General features: G+C 36.0%; 1 protein-coding gene across 1 annotated transcript in view; it reads right to left on the bottom strand.

The window, feature by feature from the left end:
* The window catches only part of Ache-2 (acetylcholinesterase 2), a 147,859-nt gene that overhangs the window by 30,305 nt on the left and 101,294 nt on the right, over positions 1-16,260 (bottom strand). Inside the window, exon 3 of the mRNA XM_076776229.1 lies at positions 6,039-6,191. Within this exon, the coding sequence (XP_076632344.1) occupies positions 6,039-6,191 (153 nt within the window). The remainder of the gene's footprint in view (positions 1-6,038; positions 6,192-16,260) is intronic.

A 16,260-nucleotide genomic window follows, 5' to 3' on the forward strand; every position in this document is an offset into this window, starting at 1 on the left:
TTCTGGGGTTTTTCTCATTTTGCAGAGCCAAGGATCAACTTTTCGAATGTTTTTATAATTGCTACATATTCTACACTAAAATACGCGGCGTTTGGCTTTTTGAACATTAAAATCGTCCAATTCGTTCGGAAGTTATAACATTTTAAAGATTTGCATGAATTTTAGAGAAGCATTTCTGAAAGTCCATAAGGTGTAAGATCTGCTCGTATAGCTCATCTGTGGCGAGAACTATTAGAATCTCCCATTAAAGTTTTTCTGAGGGGTGGTCGAACACCCTGTATAGAACAAAATTCACCAGCCAAGAATGTAAAAACAGATATGTTTGCTTGGAGTATTTACTATTTATTTCGCGAGACAGTGCTTGAGTTAGTAGTAAGTGATCGAAGAGAAGTCAAAGGGTTAATTAAACGAATAGACAACTTTTATACGAATAACAGTGTATCTTGTTTCAATATTTTGCTAATGGAACCAATGTAACGTATTATTGTTTCGATTCGAACAAAAAATTTCCTCGTTTGTTTCCACGTTTCGCGTCACGGTTGTCATTCCGTGTATTTCAAGTGACAGGGATAGCACTTGAACGATTGTCAGAACCGGAGAACAAGCGACACGCGATAGTTAGGCGAATACGGGGCAAGCCCCAGTCGTACCGACACAGGAATTACCGACAGCTATTATTCATTCACCCAGTGACCTTCTGCGCGCGATTATTACGGATTTCTGTGACCAATCAAAATTATCTAGATGGGGAGAGGGGGACTTTTATTTCCTGACGGAGCTCAATTTTCCAGATACGGTTCGCCGAGTTTTCACAACGTTCGTCAGCGAATACGAAGAAACCCCGTCACGCCATTTCACAATCAACCATCAACGTAAGCGTTAACGTACTGGAAAAAGTAATTGGCGACCGCTTAATCGTGTCATTATTTATGAGCGAAAGATTAATCAGTGGACGGGTACGGCAACGTTTTAAGAAACAAATTATTAACGCCGGATGGACGGGGAGATTCCTGGCTGATTTTACCCCACTTTTCGCTCGATACAGCCCCCCTACCAAAATCACAAAATAGTTATTTTTTCATTCTTTTAGGTGCATGAAAGATTCGTTAATCTAACTTCAAAGTGTGGTCATTTTTTTAATCATTGAGCTTTTGTTCTGGTACCAGCTATGGTCAAACTCATACTAATTAAGAATCTATCACGGTTTTTCAAACATATAGAATAGCTGGGGAATCATGGACATTGCAAAGCGACTGTGTTTGACAGTACGCAGTGCCACCAATTTTAACTTTTTTTCGCCCAAAAAATTTTGAAATGTCACAGAAATATGTACAAATAAACCCTGTAAATTTGACTACAAAAGTAGAATAATTAGTCTCGACGTGACGTTAAAAAAAATATTGAGTTTGTCACAGTTTTTTGAGATCCTTCACAGAAGAAGTTCCACCATTTTATAATAAATAATTACTTCAAAAAATCCGTACGTGCAACCGAAGCTGCTGTTTTATAGTTTAAGAAAATTGCACGATTTCTTGTTTCGCAACTTGCAGTGAAAAATCACACATCCGCTCGTTTCTCACAAATTTGTTAAGCCTCTCGCGCTGGTTCCAATTATGCCCATAATAATTCATATTTTCATACGAAATTTTTACAAGAGGCAGCTAAAGAAACGTACTTTCGAAAGTACTAAACATTTATCAGAAAAATGTTCACAGTTACGCCCAAAAAATTCGTGAAAATTGCCTTATTTTTCAGCCGTCACGGTGGTTTCACCCCTTAAAAAAGTTTAAAAAAACACAGTTCACACCACGAAGACACCCTTAATTTTGGATCATGGGTGGTGGGATAGGTCGGGGATTCCAAAGGAATTTGTCGCGGGGGGGAGTAAAAGCAGAAGCGCGGAGATTAGCGGGCTCGAAACGGAAAAGGAGTTTGCTAGGCGTGACGGAAGAAGGAAGGCCCGAAGATGGGGTAGGACGGGTCGCGCGTCAAGGGGGTTGCTTTAACCGCCGAGCGAAACCGTTATTAAGATTACGGCCGGCGCGCATGAGTAATGACATCCTCCTTTGCTTCCACCGCCGCGCCCTGATAAATTACCTCCTTCGCTAATTACTCGAGGCCTCGGGATTCCGCTTACGCGCGTTTCACGTTCCAGTTATTCGACAGCTGCGCGTGAAACGGGCCGAGATCGGCCCACGAAAGTGAAACAACCCCATTTCTGAGGGCGTCGAGGGACGCTAGAAACAGTAGATCGCGTACTACTTTGTGCAGGATCCACCACCCACTCGATTATCCTCAAAATGACACGTTAGAAAATAATTCCATTTAAGGAAACGAGGTTGACCTTCGACCTCTACGCACCCTGTCGGGAAAATTTAATCACGTAGGATTATTTAGACTCCAAAACTGTACAACTTTTATACGAAATGTTTTTTAATATCGTCCATAGTTAGCCAGATATTTTAACCCCTCAACAATAACGTGTTTGGCCACCCCTGGGAAAATTTTAATGGGAGATTCTAGAGGCCAAAATAAGACGAATATCAAGAATAGCAATTTGTTGATAGTGGCTTCGTTAAGAAGTTATTAACGTTTAAAGTTCCGCTAATACGGAATTTTTTTCTCGAAAGTGGGTAAGATTTCGGGAGTATGACTATTCATAAAAAATGATTATAATTGATCACTGCAATCAAAAATAATTTTTCCAGAACGATTTGAAACTTTTCAATTTCGCCAAAAAATTTAGGCACCTACCCCCTGGTGGTTTTTCTTAAAAATTCGTTTCTCATTTTTAATAAATTTGTTTGACACTCTACAGAAAAGTTGTCTAATACTTTTTTGTAGGTACCCATGAGCTCTGCTTCAGAAAAAAGTTTCATTGAAATATATTCACTATTGCAGGAGTTATGGCTGTTTGAAAATTGGACCATTTTTATGGAGTTTTTCTCATTTTGCGGGGTCAAGGATCAACTTTTCGGATATTTTTGCGATTTATACATATGCTCCACCAAAATACGCGTAGTTTGCTTTTTTAAACATTAAAATCGTCCAATCCGTTCAGAAGTTATGATGTTTTAAAGATACGTATGAAATTTCAGTGAAACATATCAACGCTATGGTCAGACATGAAATTTTCGGTAATGAATTTTTTTCTCGAAACTGAGTAGGATTTCGAGGGTATGTCTGTTGACCAAAAATGCTTGCAATTGACCCCTACAACTAAAAATAATTTTTCCAAGACGATTCGAAAGTCTTTTTTTTCACCCAAAACTTTCAGCACTTACTCGAATTTTTTTCTCGAAAGTGAATAGGATTTCGGTAGTATGTGTATTCACCAAAAATGATTGTAACTGACCCCCACAACCGAAAATAATTTTTCCAGAACAATTTGAAATTTTTGAATTTAATTATTAATAACTTTTTAACGAAGCCTCAATCAAGAAATTGGTATTCTTGATTTTCGTCTTATTTTGGCCTCTAGAATCCCCCGTTAAAATTTTTCCCAGGGGTGGCCGAACATCCTGTATATGGCAACCGAGGGGTCGGTCGAGCGCTTGTGAGAGCGCGACCCCTCTAGTGGCGAGCATGGGAGGCGACGCCACATGTCTGACCCAATTCTTAATGTCAGTCATGAGGCTACTCAATGGTTGTCAAGTTTTATATATTAAAATCAAGAAATCTATTCTTTTTCGTGGCCATTCCTTGTACGAACAAATTTAAACAAAATTAAGTAGTACACGTTTGAAAAATTACATTAAATCGTACGTCAAGGGGTTAATAATATCACACTTGTCATAAACTACTATATTACGAAATATCTTTCAAGCTAATGACGATATTAAAATTGCAAAGATTAAAAAATGTCAAGGTACTCCGAAACTTCGTATTAAAAATTCCCTATTTATTAAAGGCGTCTCGTAAGAAAAATTGAGCGCCAGTTTTAATGATTTTTCTTTCGAATATTAATAATGACCACCTTCGAACAACGAGGATTACAGTAAGCCCTCGAAAGATCACGAAAAGTGGAACGGGGGGTAGGAAAAGCGATTAATGCGAGAAATTTGGGCCAACTTCGGATTAAAACATTTTGAAAATTGTACGGAGTTAGAGTCTGCCCGTAATATTTATTCTAGGTTCAATCCTCGACTCCCGAGGTTGGATATTTCTTGGTTCGCGGGTCTCGTAACGTTCCACTCGTACGCTACATAAATTGTGGAACTCTAATGTCCTCTCGAGTTAAAGAGGCGATGAAAGTTAAAGAGCTCTCATGAGCGGCCCGTATATACTCACTTTTATAACTTCGCTGCGAGAATATATATCGAGAAATTTCGTGATAAACTCGAGGGAGGGCTGAAGAAGCTACATTGGAACCGAGATGTCCCGCAAAAAGGTTTAACCGTTGAGGAACAAGGAAATTACGGTCCTCTTTCTACAAGAGAAATGAAACGATGAAAGTCTAATAACTTTAAGCAATTTTTACGCTCCTATAAAACGCACTTCGGTGCCAGAAACAGTAAAAACGAACAGGGAAGACGGTGACAATTATTACTCGTTTCTTTCGGGGTTGTATAATTTTTACATTTTCTGTAAATAAGGTACTTTCTCAAATTTTAAGACGATAATATTCATTTAATATCTGTCGTTATATTCCTATTTTAACGTAAAAAAAAAATAAAACACACGTTTCTTTTTATTGAGGATTTTTAATCATGTCCGACAAATGGTTGACCCTTACTACTGGTCCGGGCTGATACATTATCGAGCAATACTACTCGCGGCATAAAATTTTCTCACAAAACGGAGCTCCCAGTCGCCGTGTACGATACTTTCTTTACCACGACAGTAGTCTCGCGGGACAAAATGCTGCAATAAAGATAGAAGAAGTTTAACAGGAAAATCTTCCGTAATATCTGACCGACCTTTATTCAAGTATAAAAGGAGCTCTTAGAAGCTCCTCGCCAGTATCGAATCAATTGCTGGGTTTTTTCGGCGTACCTTCGACAAAGAAAAAAATCGATAACGCGACAATAGAAAGGAAAAACCAATAAATTTATCGGTTCGCCAATTCTAATTCTAATCGTTAAATCGAATAGTAGATTCGATCGTCTGAGGCTAAAATCTCGTAGAAAATTCAATTCTGGTCGTACTATGGACGAGTTAAATACGTTTCCAAGACGGAAGTCACGCGACCCATTGACCCTGTCGGGGTGTTTGCGTTTCGGAAATAAATTGAGGAAACGCGATTGAATAATGTATTCATCGAGGAGTCGATTCCCAGCTGGCACTGATAACGGCTTAAATTGGGGGAGGGAAAAGAATCACGAGCCGCGTTATCACTCTCGTTCGTCACGTGACTACTTTCGTGCCGCGTAAAGTCAGGCTACGGTCGCGTTGGCAGGGCTGTAACGTAACGGGGCGAACTATCGATCTCGTTTCACGCGACGCGTCCCCGACGCGCGACTAATTTCAATCCTTTTTCCGTTAGTTTAATCCTCGACTAGTGGGGGCACATTAAGACTGGTCTTTTACTGTAAACCGCCAAAAAATTCGATTTATTTTTTGCATTTTTTTTAAAGAAGTACATGTTTAAGTGGGGAAGACTCGTGTAAAATATCTTACAATTTTTTTACAGCATTAGGGTTCGATGAAGCTTTTCACCACTTTCCATATATGTTCTTCAACATTCCAAGGTACAAATATCTTTTTTTCGTTATTTTTTATCGACTTTTGGATGAAATAAAAAATGTTATTCCTTGTGTCGACGTGAGTACGAGTTACTACCACTAATTTTGACTGTTTCTCGTTATAAAAATTTGTAAATATTATTTAAAGAGTGACAAATATATATGAGAAACGCCAATGCAAGAAGTTGCCTAGTTCCTTTATAAAAAAATACCAAAGAAGACAAAAAAATATGCGTTTTACAGTAGAAGACACTCTTAACAGTAACCAGCGTCGTGGGGCATTTTTAAAGGTCCAAGACACGCTAGTAAAAAATAAAAAGTAGCCAACTTGCACAATTGTCTTCGACTGCTTACCTGCGTGAAAAAGTAGTAATAGACCTTCATGCCGCGATCCGCGAACAGCTGGGCGAAGTGTATCGACGGGCAGATGAAGAAGTAGTCACCGACTATGTCAGCGATCATCTTCTGATTCAGATAGCCGTTGTTCACTTGCTCCCAGTCCGTGTACTGCAAAAAGAACAATAATTTCCTCGTTAATTCAGGCCACGAAAATGAAAGAAACGAATCCGTTTCGATCTAAGGGAGTATTGCTGTCTAGATAGAACTCAATATTTTTTCGGCCTTATTTATGATTTTTTTTTTAATAGTAGGTAGGCTGGTTTATACTGAGATTTTACAGATCTATTTATTCATCTTATAAGCATGTACAGTATTTTTTTCATCGAAAAATATTAAAAATTGTGGGAGTTATAACTTCTCGTTTAATGGCTCTTCTGGAAAAAGGTGCTCTACTGGCTTCTACGATTCCAGCCGATCCGCTAATCTAAAACTGAGAGGGTTAAAGTATCTTCGTTAGAAAGGGCGTAGTTATAGCAGGAACTGGGGAGAAGTCAAAATCCCGATAAACAAAGGAATGGCGGTTCGAGTTTCAAATTTCTATTTCTTAACCTTTCTTTTGTCTTTAGCATATTAAAAAAAAAAGATTGTAAAACTCAATATTCTTTAAAATCTCTAGTTCCAGCGGTAAAAGCGTGTCTGCTGAACATTCCCTCCAAATTAGAAGTCAATCGATCTGCTATATAGATCTTGAAATATCATGGAAGCCAGTACAAATGCGTTTTTTTAAACAAGAACTCATAACTCCCACAATTTTTAATATTTTTTGCCGAAAAAAATACTGTACACACTCATAAGATGAATAAATATATCTGAAAAATCTCAATACAAAACAGCCTACCTATCCTTAAAAAAAAAAATCGCAAAGGCCGAAAAAATGTCAGTCTAGGTAGCAATACCCGTTTAAATCCCTTTAAATTCAAAAAACGGTATAAATAACGAATAAACTTTCGTTGTCCGAATATTAGGAGCTAGGAGTGGGAACGCCCGGGGGTCAGGCGGTGACGACAAATCGAAACGACCGGACGTAGCAGTAAATTAATGGAGACTCGGTGTCCCCCGAGATTGCGAGAACAATAAGACCGGCAATAAATTCGTAACGACAGTAATATTAATGAATCATCCGTAGCAAAGTCCTCGAATTTATCGTTCACGGACGAGGGAATCGATTCGCCCGGAAGAAACAGTGCACGATTAAAGGTACTCGTAACCTAGTAAGGAATCGTTAAGCACCGTCATTTTAATTCCGTGAATTTATTCGGTTCGCGCGAACGCGGGAATTAGAGTCGATTCGACGTCTGAATTTTTCAACAACGAAAGAGGCTCGAGGAGGAGTCGAGGAACGTTGCTTAATTTTCCCGCTCCGACGCGTGCAACGTTAAATTATCCACCGGTAAGCTTTGATCTCGAGGATTCGAGAGCACCGAGTGCACCGACACTCTCCTTCGTTCCGCGCTTAAAGCCTAAGCTTTCTCAGGAATCCGGCTGAGAATGCTTTGTGTTTCGACGCGAGCCACTCGGTTTCCACCGGCGGAACGATCGTTTGCGATGCTCTAAACTCCTCTCGTTGGCCTTGTTCCGCGGAGCTTCTTAATGGCGACGTGGCTCGCCTAATGGCAGGAAACTCGTAGAAACACCCTCGGTAGAAGCATCGCCATTGTTTCGTCGATTTTCAATTGTCGACGCGATTCTTAAAGCGGCGAACGACCTCGCCGTTTCGTCTTTTGATTGTTCAAACCCTCCGTTCGAGAACGTGAATTGCTCGACGCGTTTAGAAAACACTGCTTATTGTGGCTGGCGTCTGGAAAATCGTCGAACGTCGTTTTATTTCATCCTCGACGTCTCAAGTGTGAGAGGACTCAATTGTGTCTCGACGTCAGAAAATCTGTGCCTTTAAAGTGCGATGTGATCGTTATTTCGCGTAAACAATAGTAGGGATAGAATAAACAATGATCAAGTTATACACAGTTAAAAAAATCAGTTGATCGTTGCGTCTAATTAGAAGTGCATCGTACAAATTCTAAACTACTATTCCTCTTAATTTTTGTAATGAAGAAACACGTGAATGATATTATTCTATCTTTTGGTAAGTACTTTTTTAATTACCTTTGTATTTTTTATATATAGTGCACTGGTTTTTATAAAACGAACTTTTTTTATGACTTTGTTCTCTCCCGGTTCCGAACAGATCATCGTTCCCTATTATTGGACACTACAAATCTAAATTTTGCTTAATCATATTCGTACTAGTAGCTTCAAATATACTGGAATTTATCCTCTGGATAGAAATATATTTTTAGACATTGACCAAGAAATAAGGTATCAGCAAAATTTTACTTCTACGATGGATAGAGAAAAAGATGAGAAGACATTAGACGTGCAACGATCTACTAATTTTGCTGATAATACTTACAAAATAATTCTGAAAGTATCTCCCTTACCTAATGCCAAGAAAAAGAGAACTGAAACAAGAGCAAGAAGGTGTGAAAGTGAATAAATAAATTATTGACCAAGGAGAAAGAGTACTTTCGCCTTTTCACTTTCATGTGGTAAAACCCTTTTATCTCTTATCGAAGACAAGATATGATTCTTTAAATATCAATTTAACAGTTCACAATTTAGTTATATTTTATCTGGTAGCTTGTTCCTTTTTAAAACATTTGCTAATTTGTAAAATTCGGTACATCTGATTTTGTTATTAGAAATTAGTGTGTTAAACTTGTATGTCTAATTCTTAACTTCGTTAACGTAGTTTGGAACTGAAATGGTTTCTCGTTTGTAGAATATTTTCTGCAAACATATAATTGTTACAATCCGTAAGGAAATATTCCACTTTATTTAAGTATACTCAGTCTGCAACTTCCTACAAAGGCTAACGAAAATTAATGTTTCCACTCAAACTTCGTTCTTCGAAACGACGTAATTTCGCAGACAGAAATCTGTCTATCGTAACAATTTTAATTAAAAAAAAACACAACTTGAATTCCTTTCACGTTAATGCACGGTACGTTTCCCTTTGTTTTCCCTGCAATTTGAAAAATCAAAAAGGTAAACGTATCGCAGAGAGAATACAATTATGCTCCAGTGATATCTGTTCATCCTTTGAAACGGATGCGTCAAACCCATTTTGGCCCTCGAGCCAATTTGCACTTTCCCGCTGCAGCATGTACAATTATTCTACAACAATGTGCTAGTGGACAAAATAAATAACGATATAACATTAACGTTAAACCAGCTAGCCGACTTCGTTAATGTCACCTTCGGAATAAATACGAAATTAAATTAAAATTATTACACGAACGTGTAATTTAAAACGTACGCAAGAAAGTATCGATTAAAAAAAAATCTCTTCGAGATCTCGTCGAATTCAATTTTACAATTTCACCGCGAGCCCTCGAGGTGGTATATTTTAATTAAAAACTTGCAATCGGAAAATTGTTTCGTCAACAGACAGCGGCCGCGCGTCATTTATTTGAACGATGCTCCAAGGATTTTGTTATTTAATTAATAAAATGAAGGATGTCCGAAGTATTCGCAAATGAACGTTCCAACAAGGTTGAGTGCTTTCCGGGTTTCTACGCGGGTCTCGCTATTCGCGAACGCGCAGTGGAAATTCGTTCAGATTTTTTTTTTTTTTTTTTTTTAAATGAGCCGACGAGGAAAGAAAGCCGTCGCTGGAAATTACCGTGTTCTCGCGGAGTGCGATTGTTACAGAAGAAAAAACCGAGTTTCTGCCGTACACGCGGATCCATTAATTCTTACTCGAGGGGAATACGACACGCCAAACGAAACACATTCTTTACCGCTTTTAATTGCTTCGCTGAAACGCTGGATAGTGTTTTTCCAACTTCAATACAGGTTATGAGCTCTTAGATAATTCGTGAGCTTAAAAATTCAACGTGGGAAAGTGACTCGATTGAGTATCGTTGCTGGGTATTGCGAGATTCGTTGCAAATTCTATGATTTTCGATATTTTTGGACGAAACAAATTGTGGATGCTCTTGAAACGTACGACTAAAGATACGGATTCAAAATGAGTTGAGAAACAGAGTTCTACATTTTTTTATATGAGGTTATATTATGATTGACGATTATAGTATGAGATTATAATATTGTATATAATTTTATGTTCATTTTATATGAATTGAGAAACAAAAAGTTTTATTTAAAATCGTCGATGACTTCGAAAAAATATATTAATGTTCTAGCACATCTTTTTGTGGAATAAAAAATAACAGAAAATTATGCTTGAGATAAAAAAATACATCCTTGTTTAATAGTAACACGAATTACTCCAGATTGTTTGTTTTTGAAAATGTTGATTTTTCTTTACAAAAAATATTGTATAAAATCGTCGATGACTTTGAAACAAAAATCTTGTTCTAGCACATTTTTCTGTAGAATAAACACTAAAATTGTGCTTGAGATGAAGAAATACACTCTCGTTCAATAATAATATGAATTTCTCTAGATTGTGCTTCTGAAAATGTTGATTCGTTGTAAATTCAATGAATTTCGATATTTTTGGTCGAAAAATATTGTCAATACTCTTGAAACGCACGACTAATGATATGGATTCAAAATGAGTTACAAATTTATTTAAAATCGTCAGTGACTTTGAAAATCAATTTTACTGTTCTAGCACATTTTTTTGTTGGATGAAAAATAACAGAAAATTATGCTTGGGATAAAAAAAATACACCCTTGTTTAATAGTAACACGAATTACTCCAGATTCTTTGTTTTTGAAAATGTTGATTCTTCTTTACAAAAAATATTGTATAAAATCGTCGATGACTTTGAAACAAAAATCCTGTTCTAGCACATTTTTCTGTAGAATAAACACTAAAATTGTGCTTGAGATGAAGAAATACACTCTCGTTCAATAATAATATGAATTTCTCTAGATTGTGCTTCTGAAAATGTTGATTCGTTGTAAATTCTATGAATTTCGATATTTTTGGTCGAAAAATATTGTCAATACTCTTGAAACGCACGACTAATGATATGGATTCAAAATGAGTTACAAATTTATTTAAAATCGTCAGTGACTTTGATAATCAATTTTACTGTTCTTGCACATTTTTTTGATGGATGAAAAATAACAGAAAATTATGCTTGGGATAAAAAAAATACACCCTTGTTTAATAGTAACACGAATTACTCCAGATTCTTTGTTTTTGAAAATGTTGATTCTTCTTTACAAAAAATATTGTATAAAATCGTCGATGACTTTGAAACAAAAATCCTGTTCTAGCACATTTTTCTGTAGAATAAAAACTAAAATTGTGCTTGAGATGAAGAAATACACCCTCGTTCAATAATAATATGAATTTCTCTAGATTGTGCTTCTGAAAATGTTGATTCGTTGTAAATTCTATGAATTTCGATATTTTTGGTCGAAAAATATTGTCAATACTCTTGAAACGCACGACTAAAGATATGGATTTAAAAAGAGTTACAAATTCATTTAAAATCGTCAGTGACTTTGAAAATCAATTTTACTGTTCTTGCACATTTTTTTGTTGGATGAAAAATAACAGAAAATTATGCTTGGGATAAAAAAAATACATCCTTGCTTAATAGTAACACGAATTACTCCAGATTGTTTGTTTTTGAAAATGTTGATTTTTCTTTACAAAAAATATTGTATAAAATTGTCGATGACTTTGAAACAAAAATCCTTTTCTAGCACATTTTTCTGTAGAATAAACACTAAAATTGTGCTTGAGATGAAGAAATACACCCTCGTTCAATAATAATATGAATTTCTCTAGATTGTGCTTCTGAAAATGTTGATTCGTTGTAAATTCTATGAATTTCAATATTTTTGGTCGAAAAATATTGTCAATACTCTTGCAACGCACGACTAAAGATATGGATTCAAAATGAGTTACAAATTTATTTAAAATCGTCAGTGACTTTGAAAATCAATTTTACTGTTCTTGCACATTTTTTTGTTGGATGAAAAATAACAGAAAATTATGCTTGAGATAAAAAAATACACCCTTGCTTAATAGTAACACGAATTACTCCAGATTGTTTGTTTTTGAAAATGTTGATTTTTCTTTACAAAAAATATTGTATAAAATCGTCGATGACTTTGAAACAAAAATCCTGTTCTAGCACATTTTTCTGTAGAATAAAAACTAAAATTGTGCTTGAGATGAAGAAATACACCCTCGTTCAATAATAATATGAATTTCTCTAGATTGTGCTTCTAAAAATGTTTATTCGTTGTAAATTCTATGAATTTCGATATTTTTGGTCGAAAAATATTGTCAATACTCTTGAAACGCACGACTAAAGATATGGATTCAAAATGAGTTACAAATTTATTTAAAATCGTCAGCGACTTTGAAAATCAATTTTACTGTTCTAGCACATTTTTTTGTTGGATGAAAAATAACAGAAAATTATGCTTGGGATAAAAAAATACACCCTTGTTTAATAGTAATACGAATTTCTCCAGATTGTTTGTTTTTGAAAATGTTGATTTTTCTTTACAAAAAATATTGTATAAAATCGTCGATGACTTTGAAACAAAAATCCTGTTCTAGCACATTTTTCTGTAGAATAAAAAATAAAATTGCGCTTGAGATGAAGAAATACACCCTCGTTTAATAATAATATGAATTTCTCTAGATTCTGCTTCTGAAAATGTTGATTCCTTGTAAATTCTATGAATTTCGATATTTTTGGTCGAAAAATATTGTCAATACTCTTGAAACGCACGACTAAAGATATGGATTCAAAATGAGTTACAAATTTATTTAAAGTCGTCAGTGACTTTGAAAATCAATTTTACTGTTCTTGCACATTTTTTTGTTGGATGAAAAATAACAGAAAATTATGCTTGAGATAAAAAAATACACCCTTGCTTAATAGTAACACGAATTACTCCAGATTGTTTGTTTTTGAAAATGTTGATTCTTCTTTACAAAAAATATTGTATAAAATCGTCGATGACTTTGAAACAAAAATCCTGTTCTAGCACATTGTTCTGTAGAATAAAAACTAAAATTGTGCTTGAGATGAAGAAATACACTCTCGTTCAATAATAATATGAATTTCTCTGGATTCCGTATTTAAAAATATTGATTTAATTGAACTTCTTTAGGGAAAAGTGCCCTGTTTTGAACTTTAAAAATATTCTACGAGTGTATTTGGCATTCCAATCGCTGGTAACCAAAATTAGTTTGCGCAGAGAAGATTTTGTGAGCTCTGGCGGGTTCCTGGTGCTCTGTGTCGCGCATTCCAGCGGTAAGAACGCGCTAGTTACACTCGACAGATTACGGAGCCCTTCCAGGAAGACACCGGGTGGAAAGTTTGATTAAAGCCTTGAACCGGAACTGCCTGTCCTAAATAACGGTATCATATTGCGCGACGCGGCCCGACGAAACCGTTAATTTCACCCTGTCTACGGCTGAAAATCGTTCGACACACGCACCGTACGCGAGAGTAGACGAGGAAATCGGAGAAGCTTCGGTCCGGGGTTAGGTCTACTCGCGGGTTTCATTAGCCGCAGCGTAGGCGAGGTCGCCGCGATCGTTTCGAAAATGATAGTTGAAACGCGATTCATTTGCATCTGTATTAATTCGACGTCCGGGAATGGCGCGGTTGATATGGAAATTGAGCGTGTGTTCCTTTTACAATGCGTGTGCTATTCACCGGCGACGAATGGCGTTCCCTCCTCATTGCATCGCGTCATAATTTGCTTCTCGATGGCTCGTTTCATTTTCGAGTTCCTATTTCCCCCACGTTTCTCTTTCAAAAATAATTCCAACCGTAACTGCATCTTTCTAACAAATTTTTTCTTTACTTCGATCACCTGTTCTATATTGGGTTGTTCAAAAAGTAGTTTCGCTTTCTTACTAATTAATTAATTGTATTTTTAACCAGCCAACTTTATTCTAAACCGTATTCTCATTATATATGAAACATATTCAGCATCGTTGGAACACAAAATTAATAGAATTTAATTCAATTCGACGCCCTTTCGCGAGTCCAACATGGAGTACAAAATTGTACTTGGAATACAAAGTTGATAGAATTTAATTCGTCCGAAGCAGGCTCAACATTTTTGGAAAACAAAATTAATAGAATTTACTTCTTTCGAGAAACTTTATTGCACCCTTGTGGGTTTTAATATACCAAAGCATTCGTTCCTCTTCGAGGAGAGGCGATAAACTTTCTACGTTTCGAGTGTTCGAATTAAAAATAATTCGAGAAACGGAGAAACACCGCGTATTACAATTTCCATCTGTAATTTCGGAACGAGGTTTCCAGGAGCCTTGTCCTCGCCGTCGAGGGAGGATTTCGAGGTTGGTCGAAACTGCGGGCGACGCAGAGTCCCAGAAACGTGGCATATCGAAGTTAAGTCGATGAATCGAGGCGCCGGAGCATGGAGCGCGAGGCAACTTTGATTGCTGAAAGATTACTTTGCGCACGTCGGAAAGTTTAATGAAACGAAACTGTAGAGGCACGGTTTTCCTTGGTCGTTTCTAGCGAGAGACTCGCTGTAATTAACTGACCGCATTAAGGGTCGCGTAATTTAAATATTCCTGTGAAACCTAGTCTGCCTTGAGGGGTTACTCTCTCCTGGACATGCGATATCCAGGCTCTATTCACGATTTTTTTAATACCAGTTAAGGCATGCGTTAACACGTACTTCAAAGTGCTTTTTTCAAACTAAAATAACGCAGATTGTATGACGGGTCATCGAAGTAGAGAAAAATTTGTTAGACAGAAGCAGTCACGGTTGTCAAAGTGTCTTTTTCTGTAAGCAAAAATAACGCAAATTATTGGGTTGTTCGAAATAATTCTCTTAATATACTGGCCATTTTCGACCAACACCTTTTTCCATCTTCTTGGTAGTAGCATGATCCCACACTCATAAAATTTCTGATCTTTGTTTACTAAAAACTGATCAAAGTTTTGACATCACTACTTCAACGCGCAAAAGGACGTCGAATCGAATTAAATTCTATTAATTTTGTATTCCAACAATATTAATTCCGTGAAAGGGTGTCGAATCGAATTAAATTCTATTAATTTTGTATTCCAACAATATTAATCCCGTGAAAGGGTGTCGAATCGAATTAAATTCTATTAACTTTGAATTCCAACAATTATATTCCAACTTTGAACCCGCAAAAGGGGCGTCGAATCGAATTAATTTCTATTATTAATTATGTATTCCAAAAATGTTTGAACCGCAAAAGAGGCGTCGAATCGAATTAAATTCTATTATTAATTATGTATTCCAAAAATGTTTGAACCGCAAAGGAGGCGTCGAATCGAATTAAATTTTATTAATTTTGTATTCCATAAATGTTTGAACCGCAAAAGAGGCGTCGAATCGAATTAAATTCTATTATTAATTTTGTATTCCAAAAATGTTTGAACCGCAAAAGAGGCGTCGAATCGAATTAAATTCTATTATTAATTTTGTATTCCAAAAATGTTTGAACCGCAAAAGAGGCGTCGAATCGAATTAAATTCTATTATTAATTTTGTATTCCAAAAATGTTTGAACCGCAAAAGAGGCGTCGAATCGAATTAAATTCTATTATTAATTATGTATTCCAAAAATGTTTGAACCGCAAAAGAGGCGTCGAATCGAATTAAATTCTATTATTAATTTTGTATTCCAGAAATGTTTGAACCGCAAAAGAGGCGTCGAATCAAATTAAATTCTATTATTAATTTTGTATTCCAAAAATGTTTGAACCGCAAAAGAGGCGTCGAATCGAATTAAATTCTATTATTAATTTTGTATTCCAAAAATGTTTGAACCGCAAAAGAGGCGTCGAATCGAATTAAATTCTATTATTAATTTTGTATTCCAAAAATGTTTGAACCGCAAAGGAGGCGTCGAATCGAATTAAATTCTATTATTAATTTTGTATTCCAAAAATGTTTGAACCGCAAAAGAGGCGTCGAATCGAATTAAATTCTATTATTAATTATGTATTCCAAAAATGTTTGAACCGCAAAAGAGGCGTCGAATCGAATTAAATTCTATTAGTAATTTTGTATTCCAAAAATGTTTGAACCGCAAAAGAGGCGTCGAATCGAATTAAATTCTATTATTAATTATGTATTCCAAAAATGTTTGAACCGCAAAAGAGGCGTCGAATCGAATTAAATTTTATTAATTTTGTATTCCAACAATGTTA

This window comes from Colletes latitarsis, chromosome 10 (assembly GCF_051014445.1).
Source record: "Colletes latitarsis isolate SP2378_abdomen chromosome 10, iyColLati1, whole genome shotgun sequence".
NCBI lineage: Eukaryota > Metazoa > Arthropoda > Insecta > Hymenoptera > Colletidae > Colletes > Colletes latitarsis.